The sequence below is a fragment of the Symphodus melops genome (genome assembly GCF_947650265.1).
Source record: "Symphodus melops genome assembly, chromosome: 12".
Taxonomy (NCBI): domain Eukaryota; kingdom Metazoa; phylum Chordata; class Actinopteri; order Labriformes; family Labridae; genus Symphodus; species Symphodus melops.
In genome coordinates this window covers 6,212,530-6,232,274 of record NC_136702.1, presented here as the reverse complement: position 1 = coordinate 6,232,274, position 19,745 = coordinate 6,212,530, and the positions used below count along the sequence as shown (strand labels likewise).

At 41.6% G+C, this 19,745-nt stretch overlaps 2 protein-coding genes across 2 annotated transcripts in view; both read left to right on the top strand.

Annotated features, from left to right (window-relative positions):
- cmss1 (cms1 ribosomal small subunit homolog) overlaps nucleotides 1-14,381 on the top strand; it is a 32,869-nt gene extending 18,488 nt beyond the window's left edge. Inside the window, exons 2-10 of the mRNA XM_079357686.1 lie at nucleotides 10,096-10,232; nucleotides 11,626-11,697; nucleotides 11,795-11,924; nucleotides 12,015-12,074; nucleotides 12,166-12,268; nucleotides 12,370-12,430; nucleotides 12,528-12,615; nucleotides 12,701-12,789; nucleotides 14,082-14,381. Coding sequence (XP_079213812.1) covers nucleotides 10,096-10,232; nucleotides 11,626-11,697; nucleotides 11,795-11,924; nucleotides 12,015-12,074; nucleotides 12,166-12,268; nucleotides 12,370-12,430; nucleotides 12,528-12,615; nucleotides 12,701-12,789; nucleotides 14,082-14,165 — 824 coding nt within the window. The 3' untranslated portion in view covers nucleotides 14,166-14,381. The remainder of the gene's footprint in view (nucleotides 1-10,095; nucleotides 10,233-11,625; nucleotides 11,698-11,794; nucleotides 11,925-12,014; nucleotides 12,075-12,165; nucleotides 12,269-12,369; nucleotides 12,431-12,527; nucleotides 12,616-12,700; nucleotides 12,790-14,081) is intronic.
- Nucleotides 14,382-14,484: 103 nt separating this feature from the next.
- On the top strand, nucleotides 14,485-19,745 carry tmem30c (transmembrane protein 30C). Its single transcript, XM_079357684.1, has 7 exons — nucleotides 14,485-15,086; nucleotides 15,359-15,472; nucleotides 15,591-15,698; nucleotides 17,077-17,167; nucleotides 17,241-17,387; nucleotides 17,515-17,727; nucleotides 18,153-19,745. The coding sequence occupies exons 1-7, from the start codon at nucleotides 14,889-14,891 to the stop codon at nucleotides 18,338-18,340; spliced, it is 1,059 nt and encodes a 352-aa protein (XP_079213810.1). The 5' UTR covers nucleotides 14,485-14,888; the 3' UTR covers nucleotides 18,341-19,745.

The window sequence follows — 19,745 nt, the reverse complement described above, 5'->3', positions numbered from 1 at the left end:
AGTATGTTCCCTCGGCCTGTGCGCGGAAAGAAAGGCCGATGATGTCAGCCCTCCCTCCCTTCCTCTTAATACTCTCTCTGTATCAATCAGGGTGACGGATGAAGCTCTTCCAGCTGTCCCTGATTTCTTTGACTCTGCTCGTTTTCAGCTACAGACGGGGGCTTGATCGTTTTCACGAGGCACCAGCCAGTCAAATGATGTGTTCAGAAATCACTGGGGCACTGAAAAGACAATTTGCCACAGAGGCCAGGAAAGATCCCGTTCTCCGTGATGTATTTGGTGGGAGAAGAAGAGAGTCAGAGAGAAGATGGTTGAAGTCATGAGTTAAACCGAACCTTCTTGGGGATTTAAACGGTTTTTGGCATTCGGTTAGTAAAGATGACGAAATGCAGTACACCATATGAGAGTTGGTGCTCGTGTTTTATGTGGTGGCACGGGGCCTGTTTTCTTTGGACACATTTAAGAAGGTTTTATTGACACCAATTCCCTTTCCCATGCCGTTATATGTACTTAATTCTGTTCAAAACACACACACACACACACACACACTCACACACACACACACACACACACACACACACACACACACACACACTGACTGCTGCATGTTCTGCTGATTTTATTCATATTGCACTCTGCTAGAAGCACCGTTTTTTTTTTTGATTTATTCTTTTGAGCCTTTCATGCCTTTGTTGGAGAGACGGGACGGTGGATAGAGCTGGAATGATCGTGGACGTGCGGGGAAGGAGCCAAAACCAGGCTGCTTGCTTCGAGTTCTCCGTTCTTCCCACATGACAACAAATCTCACACCATTTAGATTTTTGTTCTTGTAACTAATCGGTGCACGTCGGCCTACTGGTTCACCTGCTGCTAACATAACTTAGTTAATACCTTTGTCGTTAGGGGCCCCCATTTCAAACGCAACATTTCAAGTAGTTTGAGCCTATAGGGTTTGCTTAAGATGACAACATGCAAAGCTAATGTGAGTTGGTGGTCATAGTTTCTGCTGCAGTCTGGGGGCAGTTTACTTTAGTGTGAGTGTTAAGCCAACACAAACGTATTTCCTCAGCCCTTCTGATGGCGCCTTTAATGTGAGCATTCAAGCCAAGACATGTACTGTACTTCTGTGTCATTGACTAATAGTGATGAGGTCTGAACCCCTCACACACACACACACACACACACAGATGTCATGAGTCAAGCGCTGTTCTTTTTTTAGTGTGGTCGTAGCGTCTAGACGAGCACACGCATGCTGATGTCTCAGCAACACTCCCATGCGATGCCAGCATGTGGAAATGCCTCTAAACGTGAGTTCTGGCTCAGAGCCAGAGTCAGCTTCAATAATGGTTGCCAGGGTTGCCCCCGTGGGGACCGTCCTCTGGCAGGCAGGCTGGCAGCAGCAGCAGCACATGTGGCTCGCTCCCTCTGTTTATTTATCTCAACACAACCCGGGGCAGCCAGCATTCCTGCAATGCTCAAACGTAAAGGCTGCAGGCTTTCACTGCACTCTCTCCTCAATAAAACCTGCTCTGCAGATACGCACAGGTGGCTTCTTTAACAGTCCAGTTAGGTGTAATAAAGTCACAGGCTGGGACCATCAAATGATCACACCTATTACTTTGAAATTAGCCAGCAGTCATGTTGATGGGTTTCGAGGTAGTCAGACTCTGGGACCCATGGGTGCAGTTTCCCCTTGAAAAAAATCAAATGGGTCCCCAATAAAATAATGTTTTTTTTGTTTTTTTTCAGACATGATCGTGTTAAACTTGTGATTGATGTTGGTAAATAAATATAAGAAAGAGGTCGGCTAGTATATCAGTCAGGTCCTTCTTAATTCGCATTTTGTTTGACGTGTAGCCAAGTTTAGATCAAAGTATTGATAACATTTAGCATATTCATATTCTAGAGAAAAATGAACTGTTAATGCAGAGACTCCTTATATGAACTTTATATTTTTACCAACCCAATATCACATTTCTACATTTTACACAACAGCTTTATTATCTGAAGTATTAAAACCCACGTTTCAGAAGAACACAAAATCCCAGTTCCAGTTAAAACCAAAACCATTTGAACTGGGACAAAAAGGAGCCGACTTCTGCATATCTTTATCCAATCCTAACTCATTGGTCAATATGTGTGTGTGTGTGTGTGTATATATATATATATATATATTATTATTATTTTTATTTATTTTTTTTTTTCAAGAGTTCCATGGACCTCCATGGAAGAGTTGAAGTATGGAAAGCAAAACTGCAGATGCACTATAAAGAAAAATAATCCAGAAGGACCTTAAGGGCCTTGAAGCATCATTACTTTCCCAAGAGGAGAGGTAGACGCACTGACCCCCCCCCCCCCCCCCCAAAAAAAAGAGCAAATAACCTTGTCTGTGGCCCCACAGTAATTTCAATTTGAGACCCCTGCTCTCGAGCTTTTTCATTCCCCAGGAGCAGCTCATATCCACCTGTCAGAGGGGGGAGGCGAGCGGGCTTCGTCTGTGCCCTGGAGCCCGCTTTGGCCTCCAGTTTGGCTGATGTATGTTTTGGCGTGAGCACAGTACTGCAGGCATGGCTGGTCAAAGTGATCTTAACTGAAAAATAATCCCCGAGTCGAGGAGATGTTGAACAGCCTCTGAATGTCTTTAGTCACCAGAAAGGCTCGGCTTGTTGCTCTTTATGATTATGAGTGTGCTTAGGCTGCACTGTTCTGCTAAATGCTTCATGCTAATGACTTCAACATAAACCTCCCTTACTGCCTCTGTTCTAATCATTCTCTGTAATGACTCTGGGCTCCGTTTAAAGTGTTACTCTGTTATTTTCATAGCCAGGGACTTTACCATTAGAGTTTAGAGTAGACATTTTTTACACGGGCATCTCGTCAGTGTCTCGTCTCACATTTGACGCGACAGATCACGTGACTCTTACGTATTGACATTCTCTTCCTATCTGTGCTCTTTAAACTATGAAACAGGAGAAAAGTAGAGGTGCTGACAGCTTAGCGGTTATGACGCGCACCCCATGTCATCTTCAGCACTGCGGCCGCGGGTTCAAGTCCGTCCCCGGCCCTTTGCTGCATTGTTGTCTCCCATTCTTTCCTCCCAACATTTCTCTCTTTAGCTGAAGGCCCCAAAAATATCTTCAGAGAATGCACTCTGAACTCTTTTTAACAATGTTGGCCTTATATTTTATAAGAAAGATTTATAAACGGTTCTTCTCAGCTTGAAACATTACTCTCTTAATGTTTTAGGTGTGTTGTTTTTTTTTTTTTTTTTTCTTGGCATGGCTTTTTAGCTTCTCTTGGCCTTGAAACGTTGTACGTGCAAGATTTGGCTGTGACTCTGCCTCTTAAAGTACTCGAGGTTTTTAAGACTGCAGAAAGTGTGAGTTGCGTGCGATGAAAGAGGACACACATTATCACTTCTGTGTCATCGGTTTAACGCTACATACCCGACAGTCTTCATGAAGTCATTAAAGTTTGGACTTTTTTTTTTCTTCTTCTTTTTTGGGTGTCGGTTGTTGGAACTAAAATAAAGAAAAGTTGAGGCCGAGCCAAACATTTAAACGGAATGAGGTCATGCAAATTCAGCTTTAGCCTATTCTTAACCAAACAATGTATTTGGTTGTTTATTTTATTTGGCCTTCTTCTTCTGGTAGGTGGTCTGCCCGACATTCTTGTAACTCGGCTCCATAAATCACACTGTAATCATAGTTGCGCAAAGCAAAACAACGCCATTTGGTGGTCAGTGATGTCATGAAATATGGTCAGCATTGTTTTGTCCTGATGTCAGCGTCGTCCTTTTGTTCAACACGACTTCCTTGACAGAAACGAACGATGAAAATGTGAAATTCTACCGTCCACTGGTGTCTCTGCTGTTCACTCTCTGACATCAGAGGAGAAATACCACACGTGTCGTGTTAAAACCCCCGGGGATCGATAGACAGCGAGAGAGAAGTGTTCCAAATATCATCCATATGATATGTGCTGTGTGGGGATTTAGGAAGGAGCAGGAGAGGAATGGATGAAGAGATAAGGATTAGATCTGTGAATTAGACCGGGGGGGGGGGGGGGGGGGAAGCGACCAGTGAGGAGGAGAGTAAATGCAGAGTAATAAAGCGTTAAAGTGTCATTGGGAAACAGAGCTTGTATCCACATTACATAAGTCAAATATGCTGTCAGGGCTGGGCCGGAAAAGATTTTCCTCATTTGGTTCTTGTGAAAGATTAAAAGCTTTGTCTTCATTATGTAACCTCGTGATTAGCTCCGTCTCGGTGACATTGTCTGGAGCTTTAATCAAAGCGTTCCGGCCAGGAGTTAATCAGGTGAAGGTCACGCTGGACAATAATAATTACAAGGCTCCAATTGGCAACCATTTTCAAAAATTAATGGCTAATTATTGGCCATTCTTCACCCTCACTTCCAGTCAGCTGGCTGGATAGGACTGCAAATTATATTTCAACTGATATCTGAGATTCAACTTCTGACACTTCAAAAAAAAAAAAAAAACTTGTTTATTTGAATAACACTTTTGAATTTGCTATCTGTTTTTTTGTTTCTGGTTCCGGCTGACGTTAAATTGCCAAGCATAACTTAATTAGGAGGAGCAAAGGAGCAAACGTGGTTGTTGGCCTGGCCAAGTACTTTTAGAAACTGTTTAAAATTCAGCTAAATACAATGATTTATTAATAGAACAGGTTGAAAAATGAATAAATGACCTCCCTCTCTCTCTCCTCCCCCCCTCCCCAAAAGCAGGCCAGAGACTCAGATCATAACGCACAAAGAAGCGAGACATAGACCTGTACAGTATCAATAGCAGATGGCAATCCTATCGATTTTAAAAAGAAAACTGGTCGACAGATATCCTGCGAGGGCCCACACACCGTGTTAGTGTGTGAGCGTTGGTGCTAAATCTTCATCTGCTTGCTGTTCAGCTCCAGATGTAAGCGACGTGAGGACCTAGAACAGGAGAACCTTTAAGGTCTTTGTGAGGACCGTTACACCGTGGTTCAAGGTGCACTGTGGAGGTTTGGAACAGATTCTGAGGTCCATGATAGATAGATAGATAGATAGATAGATAGATAGATAGATACTTTATTGATCCCGAGGGAAATTCATCACTCTAAACACAAACCGTCCTCAGAGGAAAATCTGCTCCCTGGAAAGCTATATGAAGATAAAAGTTACAGTGGGGGGTCCGCAACAGTGAAACCATCTCTCTCCGGGTAGCTTTTCAGCTCCACGCAGTGTTCAACAGGGATCCATGTTTTCCTTTGAATAAAGTTTGTGTATTTAGTTGAGAAAACAAAGCAGATATTTGTTTAAATTCTCCACATTTCACAACCAAAACTCCAGAGAACACAACGAGGTATGTGTGTGAGAATGTTCTGTGTGTAAAGAACACGATATCCATTATGTGTTAACTATAGTAGAAATCTGCTGTAAGTAGTCAATCTTGGTCTCACTCAGTGCCCAACATGCTTTTAGCTGTCACTGTGAAAAAAAGATTTTCTGAACGAACCCTGACAACAGTGACTGTTCCCTTTTTTTATTTTGAAGGTTTAAAAGACGAGAAAAAAGTTCACACGTACAAGAACTGTACATTCGTTTAAAACCACTTTGGTATCCTGTCCGGCCTCTCTCTCTCTCTCTATCTCTCTTTCTCTCTGCTTCAGACATCCCACCACAGCCTGCTCGTTCATTTAGTTCATGCAGCCCAAAGTCCCCATTGATTTAACAATAACACACGCTCATACTGTGGCTTTAGAGAGGAAGCTGCAGGCCTCCAAAACCAATAACTGCTACACACACTCATCCTCCCGCACCTCTCCCAAAGACCAGGCCATAGCCCATGTCTTTAGATGACTTATTGATTGTTCAAACAAGCACTGAATTGATTTCATGGAAAGTTTTTTTCCCCTTGTTTTTATTGAAGGAAGCCCACAGGAGAAATATCAAACACTATCACACCTTTTATACTGTATAGCCGGACGTGCATGGGCTGCAGGGAGATAAAAGGTCTAATTGGTTTGTCTTATCCTTCTACCGGGCCAAAGTGGTATCTTTAATCGCACTAATGGATTCAACGGAGGTGGTAATTAAGAGCTCTTCAGAGGTCACAGCCGACGCAGTTTGAAGTGGTTTGTTTTAGACGGCGCCAGTTCACACAGTGAAGCACGCAAACTTTCGAACCGAAAAAGTCTGAAAGCTATCCGTCTGGAACTGAAACAATCATCCGACTGATCCTCCATTACAACCAGTCAGCGCCATCGACCACCCATTCAAACCAGTCACCTCTATTGATCCGCCATTAAAGATGACCGGGCCGCCTCATTTCCCCCTCATCTGATCCCTCTCTCACTGCTGTCCATTTCATTGATCCATGGTCATCGGAGCTGTGAGCTCACTGCCCCGCATGCATGGAAGCAAAATCCTGCTGACTCCACCATCTGGAGCCAAAGTGGCGTCTGCGCTTAGAACACACTGCTTAACATTTCCCTTGATTTTAGATGTGGCGTTTCATTCCTCATCGTAAGCCTTTTATAAATAACCTCAATTCATTATTTGATTTTAAATGAATCCCCCAGCTTTTCTCTCCTCCAGTGAAAGAACCAGGGTCAATGTTTGTCATGCATATTTAAACTGAATCTATTCATTTGCCTGAGGTGTTGCACATCAACTGTGTTTATGCAAAATAATGCAGAAAGTATTAGGACGGAGTACAGACTCACTCGCCCTCTCGCTTAACAAAAACATTCATAATCCAACGTTACCATGAGGGCTGACATACTGAAGGAAACACAAGAGCACAGAAACAGAATAAATACAGACTGTTCTGTTGTTGCACTACAATATCGATTAGTCTTTCAAGAGCAGTAACAACTGGTGTAGTTATGATTCCTTTTTATAGATCAGGTTTAGACCATAGCCTCAGTCATACAGAGGCGAGTAAGGCATCTGAGGAGTCATAGGTGTCTTCACAAAGGTGAATAAACTCGCATGAAGTAACTGACATACTTCAGCTCACCGAACGCTGCACAAACTAAAACCATTCCACGACATCAAACACCTGTTCTCATTATGTTACTGTACAGATGTTAACCATAGACTACATGAATGAACAAAGCCTGAGTGACGTCGGCCATCTGTTGCGGCTCTGGAGGCTCATCGACAGCAGCCGCCGTGCTGAAAGTCCCTTCCGAGACGAGTTTTAAACCTCCTGACAAACATGTTACATCACACCCACCTGTCAATCATGTCAGCTACATGCATTACTATGAATAACACATATCTTTCCTAAGATCCAAATGGAGCGTATAAAAAAAAAAAAAACACCTCTGGGAACCGTTTTCTAAGTTCCAGGAACCTTTTGGTAGAACCAGGAACCTTCTTTAAGTAATGTACCAGGTACCTAAAGTACCATAGGGTTCCAAACGGTTCATGGTACTAAGAAAAGGTTCTTGGTATTAACAAAAGGTTCCTGGTACTTAAAAAAGGTTCCTGGTACTTAAAAAAGGTTCTTGGTATTAACAAAAGGTTCCTGGTACTTAAAAAAGGTTCCCTTTTTTAAATACCAGGAACCTGTATTCAGATGACTAATTACAGAGTGATTGTGTGTGCTGATTAGATGACTCTACATTTAATTGGGCCCTCAGGCTCCTCCATGAAATCGTGTATGGCAACATCCTTTATTTTAGCCTGTGATTAAATTTGTGTCTCAACTCAACTCTTCATTAAAGTGGTATAAAAGAAGCTCGATGTCCTGTGACACACAGAAAGAGAAACATTACATATTCAGTTTCTCAGCTTTAAATCGTCCCCTCAGCAGGGAGATAATGCTCCGTTTTTGTTTGGACCCAACTTAACTTTAAAGTTGTTCTTTAGGCCGACGTTTATGAAGCTGTTAAAATGTGTTGCATCAGACTCTGAGACATTTCAAAAACTTCAAAATGAGAGTCGACTAAATAAGAAAAATATCTCTGTTAGCTAAACGGAGCCTCGCAACTCTCACAGAGGACGAGGTGTTTCACTGCTGTTGCATTAGATTGCATTCGTTTGACCTAGCTGAAGATGATAAACTGGTATCCATGGTGATTTAGCGAAACAGCCCCCTGATAGACACATCTACCGGTTCAGATTTCAACACATGAGGAAATGAATAACGCTCACCCTCTTTGACACTTTGCAACTTTTTTTTTTTTTTTTTTTAAATACACATTTCCATACAAAAATATGTGCATCCTGTTTACTGTGACTATAAGCCTCCTGCAGCACATCTAATACCTGCTGAATCAGGAAGTGGTCACCTCTAAAAAGTGTCTCTCGATGGCTCCTGCGCATCGGGCCATCAGTAAGACTGGAAATGTGCTTCAGGCTGAACATCAGTGTGACTGCAGCGTCAGCAGCTTCACACATCTAAAGGTTTGGTTCACTCGTAAACACAAAGGTGCATTGTAGATTCTTTCACAGCTCATTGAGCACAAAACGGCAAAGTCAGGAGATTTCACTTTGGGTTTTGGGTTTTAAAAAGTCATAAACTACTTACCTGCTGTAGCACAGGTGCATCTGGATTATGATCCATTTAGCGCATGGCATCTTCACAGGAAGTCCTCCTCACCCCTGACATCGTCCTCGTCCTCGTTCTCTGCTCCCTGACTCCATGAATCCTTACCGACCTCCCACAGTCCAGCGGCGAAAGAGAGGGAGAGAGGAAAGAGGTGTTTTGTTGCTGGAGCAGATCAATAGATGGGTTGGTCTTCAGCAGAGAGATTGTCTGTCTGGTCTGATGGCTGAAACAAATCAGAGTGGATACCCCCCCCCCCCCCCCCCCCCCCCCCCCCCAAGCATCACTCAGCTCATTCTGCAGCATCAAGTAATTAGAGTTCAAGAAAAACAGCCAACCAAGAAGTGTATGGCTCCTTTAAACCAGGTGAAAGTATGTCACTGCATTGAAATGAATATTTAACTTTGCAGTGATTTGTTTCACTCAGATTTTCGAACTTTGGTTTTGAGGTTTCTTAAACGGTGAATGATGGAGCATCCGATGCCAACCACGATACAACCTCTGACTTTACCAATCGATTTTATGGAAAGGTCCAAAGGTTTGGAATAAGAACTCCATCTACAGGTAGCTAAACTTGCAAGCAAGCTTTTGTTCATTAAAGAAACACAAAACAAGAAGTGACCCCAAGAGTTCGTCTCTAGGACGTTCTTTTGTTGCCATGGTTTAGATACCTGTTTCACTATTTTTATATCAAAGTTTAAAATTCTCGTATCAAGACGACCCAACAATTAATCTTGAAAAATGTTCTGTTTTGTGTCTGATTAGGTTTTGGCAAGAAGTGTAGCATGCTTCAACCCTTCACACACGCACGCACAGGATTAAGATGATTTCCCTGACTTTACCAATCATTAAGCGCACCGACATCTTCAACTTAAAAGTGCAGCACTGACAGAAACGTGCGACATGTTTAAATCCTTGTGCTCTTAATAAGGAGGCGAGATGATGTCAGCATGTCTGTTCTTTGACTAAAGGTCCTCGGGGACGATTACAAAGCAGAAGAACAGGCATTCAGAACGTACACGTTCAGGAAGGGGCTCTGCAGTGAAACGCACAGATTTATTACCCGGTTCTATCTGGCATCTGTTTTAAAGCATTTTGAACAAGCATGCATGTATGCCAGAGGGTCTGAGCATGACCTCATAGCATGAGATGAGAGGTATGCACGGAGAAGTGGTAGCAACAGAGAGGCTAAATATAACCAGATGCTTGGATTGAGCTTTGCTGCATTGTTGTTATCTCAGGGAACGTTTGAGTATTTCTGTTTTCTGTTCTGTCCTAAATACTTCACCGTGCTACTGCCAACTCCCCAGTTCAAGTGCCAAACTGTGGAAACAGTCGAACTACGCAGGCTCGTATCCACAGTGATCCTTTATTTCTAGGGTGCCCATTGAGGTCAGGCGTCTCTGTACATAACAAAAACCACTAATATTTCTAACCTCAAAATGTTTTTCTGAGCTGCCAAACTTTTTTTTTTTTTTCTTTCACATTCCAAGTTTACCAAATGTCTTTTTCTTTTCTTTTTTTTTTTCTTCTTACAGATGCATCAGGAGGTGAGGAGGAGAAACATGAAGAACAAGGTGCAGAAAACACAGACGTAAAGACCAAACCACAGAAGAGGAAGAAAACGGGGACAGAAAAAACAGTGAAGGCAAAGAAGAAGAAAAAGAATGAACAGGTGTTTAATATATTTGAGCCCTTCAGATGTAAAAGCTGTCAATTAGGTTTTACATGTTCGACAATTAGAAAAGCTGTGCTGGATGTTGAAGAGATGTCAATGAATGTTTCCAAATAAATTGCCCCAAATCTGCCTGTCATCATGTCTGATGTAAGGAGAGAACTAGTCAAATCAACCCGTATTTTTTTTTTTTTTTTTTTAATGTGAGCGTCTGCGTGTTGAAGCTCAGTGTGTAAGCACTCGGGTTGGGAACCAAAGAGTCGTCGGTTCAAGTCCCCATGTCCGCCCCCCTCTCTGCGTACAACCTGAAACATTCATCGTTTTTCTTTTTTAGTTGATGCTGCAGTTGTGATTGTAGAGTCTGTTGGGCTCCTGTATGAAAATTCTCTGGGGCCCCTCTGACAAACATTTATCACAATGATGTCATAAATAATGACGTAACACAAACAAAATATTTATATACTGTATACATATTGTCAGGGATTATCATTTGTATTTTTTTAATACAAAACATTTAACACCTTGTAATTCCAAGGTCACTTTACGTTTCAAAGCTGTTCACATGAGATAAATATTTATTTTGAAACAGAATCATTTTTTTCAGGAGTCTAAAGTCACACTATGAGGCATTGAGGCCCTTTAATCATTGGCTCACTTTGTTTTAACCAGACTGAGTCTCCTCTTTACGGCGCTTTCTCACTCTCATTACAAACTTTTGAACACATTTTCAGCCACTGGTCTGGATTGAAGTTAGTCGGCCATTGTTGGCCCCCTAACTGGCCTGGGGCCCCGAGCAGTGTGCTTCATTGTATGTTGACAAGTCGCGCCTCTGATTTGATGGACGGACGGTTCATTGTGAATCCTTAACGTTTTCCCTGTTTGTGTCTGTAAGTAGAATTGTATTTGAAGTCTCGACTTTTGGCATCTGTAGACAAATCATAAAATAGACCAAAGCAGAAATAAACAATTAAGATATTAACTATATTATTTATTTTTAGAAAATGAATCTGTGTTTTCCAAAAGCCACAATGAAATAACCTTAAATGTTGTTTTTCCATGCGCAAAATGTATTCAGTTTACTGTCAGAGGAGGAAAAAAACCCAAACACAAGCCCATAAGATCCCAGAGCTAGATACATTAAGTAGTTCTCATCCAATAAAAACCTTGATTACAAATATTGTGAATTTATCCTTTCATAGATTAAAGTTAAAGGGACTTTAAGTCAGGTTGATCTGATGGTGATCACAATGAATCTGCTCCAATACAATACATGGTGAAGTCATGTTAAAGAGTGTTGTGTTTGTTAAATAATATTCATTTACTCAGATGATTACCATTAGTGCTAGTTGCTAATGAATCTGACTGGTGTAATCGTGTTTCTTGTTTTTCACAGAAGGAGTTAATTATCCCTCAGAAGAAAGAGTCCGAGGATGAGAAGGCATCCAAAGTGAAAAAAAAGCGGAAGGTGAGTGTGGTGACACCTGCTGCTTTAAAAGAGGAACTGCAGTCACTGGGCTTTATTTGTAGACATTACTTCTCCTGATTGTTGTTTTATTTATCAGAAGACAATCACAGATGTCTTGTCTAATTCGGAGCCAAAGCCAGGCTGCCCTGCAGACCTGCAGAGCCTGATCGCGCAGTATTTCTCCGACAAACGCTCTGTGATCGAGCAGGAGGAGCTCAAACTGCAGGGTGAGTCACCGTTACCTTTCCAAGCTCTGTTAATATGTGCTGATCTGTTGATTCACCGAGGTCACCTTCTGTCCTCCAATCATCTTCCAGACTCCTGCTTCCTGTCCAGCAATGACTTGACACACAGCCTGTCCTCGTATCTCAAACAAGGTGAGCGACGCTCTCATTGGAAATCATTTAAGCCGCTTGCTTTTAAACAGACTAATCACTTTCTCTCTTTTTTCTTTTTTTCTGTTCCTAGTTTGTCCCAAGTGGGCGAAGGTTCATAAACAGCACACAGAGAAGAGCTCTGTGGTTCTGCTCATCATTTGCAGCTCTGCTCTGCGAGCCATCGAGCTCATCAAGTAGGTGAAACACAGAGGTGGCGTGTGTCGATTTTTATCCACAATGCAACTTTGCGGTCATAATTATACAAGTGCTTTTTTTGTTTTCTTATCATCTCCAGGCAGCTGACGACCTTCAAGGGCGAAGCCAAGGCATTAAAACTTTTTGCGAGACACATCAAGGTAGTAGAGATCACAGTGCCTGTTTAAAACGCACGAAAACTGCATGCAGTGAAGAGTTCAAACAGTGCATCTTCTTCTTCTCTTGTTTTCTAAACAGATAGAGGAGCAGGTGAAGCTGCTGCAGAAGGGAGTCACACACATTGGAGTAGGGACCCCTGGAAGGATCAGTGCTCTCGTTGAGAAAGGTATGTGTGAAAGTTCTGGTCCTGCAGTCTAAGTGCTTGAAGTCTTGTTTTTTTTTTGAGTAAACACTTCATATTTTTCCTCCAGAGGGTTTGAACCTGCAGGCCTTGAGGTACATGGTTCTCGACTGGAACTGGAGGGACCAGAAACTCCGGAGGATGGTGGACATTCCTGAGGTGAGATACTGCCCCCTGCTGGATGTGAAATGAGCTGGATGTTTTATAAAATGTTAGACCTCTTCAGGACACTAAAATATCTCTTCCAGCCATATCTGTTTTTCTTACCCAGCATTCCTTGACTGTGATCACATCTACCATTCAGAATGGTTTATGACCTGCAATCATGGTCCAATATGCAGTGAATGGACTTTTAAGTAAAACAGAAGCCATCTTGTGTCCTTTACTTTAACTTCTGACACTTAAAGGCAGGGTAGGTCATTTTCCACAGATACACTTTATAACATTTCGGTTAAAATTGTCTTTAAGTCCTGACAGAAATGAATAATTCATATGCTCTGAAAAAAACAACAAAAATAAAAAACAAATCCGTCGTCTGTAGCTGCTGTAAACACGTAAAAACTTCGACCAATGTCGGATGACAGTTTGTTTTTTATCAATCAAGCCTCTCTGCCCCGTGCATGCACGAGCCCACACTCAAAGCATGCACTGAAATATGCTTCTGGATCAATGTGCATGTAAGTGAGGGGCGTGGCTTTTGAGGGAGAGCAGAGGGGAGGGGGTGAATACAGAGTATGGAGAGGATGCTACTTTCAAAATGATGCTAGTTTTTGAAAACGACCAACCCTGACTTTACATGTTTTGTCTTAAAGGCAGAATGTGCGACATTTTACACTTAAATACAGAAAGAATCCAATCTGTAAATCTGTCTCTCTGAGTCATGACGGTCTATAATGAGACGCCGAGACGTGCTGGCTGTGTTGTTGTCTGAGTCATATTTACACCAGCTGTTTAAGTGAAGGACTATAGAAAAGAAGAGTAACACACTGTGCTCACTGCTCATTTGAGTGTCACGTAAGCGTTTTTAGATCATGGTCTGGTGTAAACTTACACGCACTGTGAAGCTACGTGCAAACTAAAGAGCGCTAACATTAGCTTGCTAACTCAACAAAGGTGTCGCCAAACATCAGGTTGCACATTCTTCCTTTAAGAATTCGACAGAGAGAGATATTGTGTTTACAGTCAAAGAAGAGTTAAACAATTCAATTTGAGTCACAGGAATAAAATAATTTAATAATCAGTTATCAAAGTAACGGGTGATTTGATGTCTAATCAACTCGTGATGGACTGAAAAACTTATCAAGACTGATTACCAGATTGATTTGAGGCTCAAATTGTTAATTATTGCAGCTTGTTATTAAAGTGATCAGTTCATGTTGAGGACTCGAGTGTTTGTCTTTTCTCGTGACTGTTTTCATTGAGAATTATTCTTCATAATGTCCTTTTTTCAGGTCAAGCTGGACTTCATGAAGTTGCTGGACAGTGGGATCCTGAGTGGGTGTAAAGAAGGAAAAGTTAAAATCGGACTGTTTTAACTGTCAGTGGGAAGTTTGCTGTGTGCTGATACATCCACACAGCGTTTGGACCGTCACGACATGCTGCAACATCCTCTTCCTGTTTGTTTTTCCCTCTCTGCATTGTTCCTTTGACTGTTTTTTAAACTAGTGTTGAATGTGCCGTGTTGTTTGTTCGCTCTCATAGCCGTGCGATGCGCTGTGATGAGTTGAATAAACGATTGACTCATAATGAAACCAGCATCCTCTTGTTTGTTTAGTCCGACCTCGGGATGTCCCTCCTACTGAGAAATGTGAGGTCATGAGTTTACTCGTCCAATAGGAAGTCCCATTTATCATAACATCCTTTTGATAGTGTTTTAAAGCAGCATGAAGGGGTTTTAAAACCACAAAATCATCTACTGCAGAAAAGATAACGTATTGAAGATGTACTTGAGTGTTATTTCAATGTGAAAGGGAAAAGAGTTTTTCTTCCACAGGTTAAGAAACATGCTAACAGAAAGCAGAAGAGGTAGTTAAGTAAAGGATTGTGGTTAATAAGTAACAGACCACATCAGCCTGCCCCGTTCTGCAAGGCCTGCTGGGAAAATCTCTTGGCAAGCAGAGCGTTGTGTGTGTGTGTGTGAAGGGAGATATCTCTGTAAAAAAAAAAAAACAGGAAGTGAAGATAGCACACACTCAGACAGCTCTTCAACTGTCTGGCTGTCGAAGTTCTTTGTCTGTCCCCGGCAGAAGGTCCCTCTCATGGGCAAAGTGAAGGGCAAGTCCGGGCCCTTGGCTCGGAGGCCAGATAACTCAGCTTTCAAACAGCAGAGGCTGCCTGCCTGGTCTCCCATGCTAACAGCTAACACCGTGCTGCCGTTCTTCTACTTTATGGCTCTGATATGTATGCTGCTGGGAGTGTGGCTGCTTCTCACCGTGCAGAGCACACAGGAAATAAAGGTGAGCGTCTTTCTGAACATTTAACACCTCTTATTCTTTAGTATTTCTTTTAAACGTGTGAAATACACTAAGTATGTGTGTGTGTGTGTGTGTGTGTGTGTGTGAGGGAGACTGAGTGAGGAAGTTGCTCAATGTCCTTGTGTGCAATAAAAAAAGGGAGTGACAATGTAAAGAAAGATCCAAGGTTACATTTAGAGCTAGATAAACAGGAAAGTTGTTTTTTTCCACAGTTTATTCTACTCTTCTATAAAGTCTCTCTATTGTGTTCTCAGCTGGACTACACAGAGGGGACGTGTCATGAATGTTTTGAAATGCGTAAAAATGTGAGCAAAGCCAACGAGCCCTGCATCTGCACCTTGAAGTTCTCTATCGAGAAAGCATTCAAGGTAACACTAATAACACAGTATGGAAAATGTTGAATTGATTTCTTGCCCGTGCTGTAAAGCTGACAGAGAGTCATGACCCTGTGTGTGTTTGCTGATGTAAACCGTGCTGCTGTTCCAGGGAGACGTCTTCTTCTACTACGGCCTCCGAAACTTCCATCAGAACCTGCGCAGGTACATGGACTCCAGAGATGACGGACAGATGGTTGGCAGGAAGACAAAGTTAAAGGTTAGATCCTCTATTTTCTGCTAATTTATCACAACATGTTAACAATTAGAGACTGACCAAATAAACCTTTTAGTTCATGATTTTACACAAATATGACAAAACCAAATATCTACAGAGGAGTGATTTCCTTCAAGCCTAATAACTTAATTTCAAATGTGCTATGTTTGTATACCTTGTCAACCAATTCTGGCTCAGCCTAAACTCTTCTAAAAAAGCTGCATACATCACTGAAAGTATTGTAAGTACTTTGATTGTTATATTGAAATAAGTTGTATTACCCAGAATGCAATTCAAAGATTTGGTGCCGTCCAAAACCTCTGAGGATGGAGTGAGATTGGAGGGAAATTAAACCCTCCAAAACATGTCTGCGCCGATGCTTGCTCACTGATCAGGTGTAACGCCTGTTGTTGGTCGTCATGGGAGACGCTCCGTACAATAGGCCTAAAAGTTCAGTGTTATCACCCGTACCAACTTCAAACGCCTTTGAATAAGATTATTTTAAAAAGGCAGTATCATACAGATAAAAAAAAAACCCTGTTATAATCAGGATGTAATTAACTTATTTTCTTTGTTTGAAAATGGGATTTGTTTTTATTTGACTGTCAAGTGTCTTCTGTTTACAGGACGTACAAGAACCATGAATGTTCAGACTGAAACAAGGAGATGTGTAGTCATTTAAGGGAGTCTGCTTAGCTATTTATTTGGACAGTTTTTTATTTGAGTAACATAAAATGGTTCGGCCTATATTTAGGTCCTTATTCATTGGGAGTGAGGGAAGCTCATCCTTCAGCTTTCTCTTCGATGTATCACCTCCACCTCACTGAGCTGTGGGTGTGACGTCAGAGTAAACTTGGTGCCTGAGTGCGAGTGTGCTGCTGGAAGCGGTTGGAGAAGGACCTTATTAATGAAGTTCTGATAGATATCCCACAATGTGAACAGACTGCTTTACAAGTCATTCCAACATTAAAGTGATGAATAGAAACACATAAAGTCCAAGTAGTCTGTATGCAGTACACTGGTCGAGATAGAGAAGTAATTCATTTATATAAGAAAACCAAACTTTTCAACATGGTAATCATGAATGTTAGGGTGCTCTACAATATTTGACCTCGTCTTTGTTTGATGCTGACAAAGCAAATTCACCACAATCACATTCTCTTATCTCGTTTGTTTCTCAATCTGTGATAAGTTCCTTTTATCTTCTCTTCCCAAACTGCAGCTGTCATGAAAATGAGGGGGAGTAAAAATGTGCATACATTCTAGCTAAATATGGTTCTTGTTTTAAATGATTCACCATTGCGTTTGATGATTCTTTTTTTTTTTTCTTCACGTTCTTAAATAATCCACCTCAGTTTGTCTCTTAACCTTGTCTGATCAGAAACCCAGCACGTACTGTCAACCGTTTGACAAAGATGAGAAAGGACTCCCCATCGCTCCCTGTGGCGCCGTGGCCAACAGTATGTTCAATGGTGAGCAACACTCGTTACATCATCTTTACATATTTCTGATCACTGGCCTCTGAACTCACATTTGTCCCTCCAGACACCTTCACGCTGAAATATCAAGGTCCCACTGGTCCTTCAGTTCTCGTTCCTTTGTATAGGAAGAGCATCACCTGGTACACGGACAAAAATGTCAAGTACCGCAACCCGAGGACGGAGAACCTGACGCTCGCTCAAGAGTTTGAAGGTAAACCAAAAAAAAAACAAAAAGAAAAAAAAAAAAAGGATGAAACCTTTACTGTGTATTCCAGCATTTAGTCAGTCCTCTTGTTTTATGTCAGATATCGTACATCAGATTCTTTTTTTTTTTTAAGGTACAGCAAAGCCTCCGTACTGGAAGAACCCTGTGTACAAGCTCGATGAACAGGACCCCGCCAACAACGGCTTCATCAATGAAGACCTGATCGTGTGGATGAGAGAGGCAGCCTTCCCCAACTTCAAGAAGCTTTATGGGCTTTTATACAGAGTCAACAAGCCCTTTACTAAGGGTCTTCCAGTGGGAAACTACAGCATCGAGGTATACTACAGTATCCTTTCATAGATTTGTTTCTCGTCTGAGGTTTATCCTGAGTTTTAGGATGCTACACAAGTGGCAAACTCGAATTTTGGCGATACAGAAGATTAAAAAAAAAACTGCAGTTCCTCTTGTGTCCACTCAAGCCTGGCTATAAAAGCAAGTCAATCCCAAGCGGCGACCTCCTGTGTTGAAAAATACTTTTAAATTAAGCAGTGTGGGTGGACTAGCTCTTTTAACAGTTAATGAATTAGCCGCTTCATTAATAACATGATGGTGACCTCATCAATCTGGATTACAATCTTTTACACTTGTCCCATTGTGTGTTTTTGCTTTTTTTGTCTTCTGTTAAAAACTCAAACACGGTTGTATGGACAGAGGCTGTTTTTGCTTCTCTTTGTGATCTCCTGTATTCGGCCTTGACCTCCACCTCCCCAGACTTCCCTGTGCAGCCCTTCCGAGGCAGAAAGGAAGTAGTGCTGACCACGCTGACCTGGTTCGGAGGTCAGAACCACTTCCTGCCCATCGCTTACCTCGTAACCAGCAGCCTGAGCTTCCTGTTGGCGGTCGTCCTCACGGTGGTCTGGTGGAAGTTTGGGAAGAACGGGAAAAACATGGAGGAGTGAGGGGTGACAGTGTGGAAAACTCCATGCTGTTCAGGCATGTTTTAAAAAGAACAGAATATCAACACTGCTGTGATTCAGCCGTATTAATCACAGCAGTGCTGATAACCAGAACAACATCTCGACCTCGAGTGTGATATCACTTTATATACGAGCAAAAAATAACAGGAACATTAACAGATTATTTCTAATTTCACAATTTAACTCAAACTAGACTGTTGCCAAGCAACTGAAAACATTCTATTCTACTGTTTCTCTGTTCGTGTCCATGGTTACCATAGAGCGGATGAACCTTCACTTGTTTGTTGTCTCATGAAACCAGTGAAATCAGGGTCTGTTCTGTGATTCTGATGTATGACAATGATGAATAAAGACAAACGCTGTCAGCTGTAGACCTCAATAAAGTCCCAGCCCTGGCCTCTTATCCAATCAGATTGCTTGATCAGAACTAACTATTGTCAATGAAACTGAAGTTTAAGGAGAGTGGCGTAAAGAAAGTGTGATGTCTCTGTGAACGCTGCATGTTTGAACATGCTTTGAGCCTAGTGTTTTAAATTTTATTTGGTGAACCCTCACTTTCATACTTTTTATAATTAATATATTTATTATTGTAAAAAGAAAACAAAATGGTTTAAGAGGAAAATATTCTTTCATAAGTTTATCATAGAAAACACCACTGCCAGGTCAGTCCTGTAATGTTTTCTTTCAGGGAGAATAAAATGTGATTCTGCAGACGTTTGTCTTTTAATTACAGAATGATTGTTTACAGCTAATGTTTCTTTAATGGTCTTTCCTTTAAAAAAATGCTTTGTAACTTAATGTACATGTCTGTGGTAACGGCTCTAGGAAGCTTTACTTTATGTAACAATTTTGTTATTTTTTTACACAATGAAGAAACGTACCCTTTTCTTCCCCATATTCATCCTCTGAAACATGAAGAGTATGGACTATTGGCTTACTAACGCCTAACAGTCCAGCTTCAGCCAGCAGGAACCTTCTAATCAGGCATGAGGTGATGAACTCGTGTGTTGGCCACAGTCGCAGATGAAAATCACAGAATCAGTCAAACTACTTAAGATTTGACTTCCAACAGTGAAGGACACACTTACCATTGAACAGATTTCAACTGTGGAGTGATGCAGAGCAGAGCTGTAAAAAATACATTTAAAGAAAAGTGTTCCTTCCACGTCTACAAACTGCTGTACTTGAAGTGTAACTGTGCAGATCTGTATCCCCAGCTACATGTGTCAAAACAAAGTAAACACTGATCATGACCTACAATGTTTTATATGCACGTTTTAGCATTTCTGCTAACAGCATAATTAATATCCTGTGTTTTTATACTGATGTGAATCAACATGCTCTTTTTCTTGAAAGTCTTTAAATAAAATAAACGATTTGGACAGGC

What these genes read in the sequence shown, in the direction of transcription:
- tmem30c (XM_079357684.1), top strand. Translation starts at nt 14,889, where the DNA reads ATGGGCAAAGTGAAGGGCAAGTCCGGGCCCTTGGCTCGGAGGCCAGAT. An exon ending in GGCCAACAGTATGTTCAATG is followed by an intron (nt 17,168 to 17,240) that starts GTGAGCAACACT and finishes TTGTCCCTCCAG; the next exon opens with ACACCTTCACGCTGAAATAT. An exon ending in CAGCATCGAGGTATACTACA is followed by an intron (nt 17,728 to 18,152) that starts GTATCCTTTCAT and finishes CCACCTCCCCAG; the next exon opens with ACTTCCCTGTGCAGCCCTTC.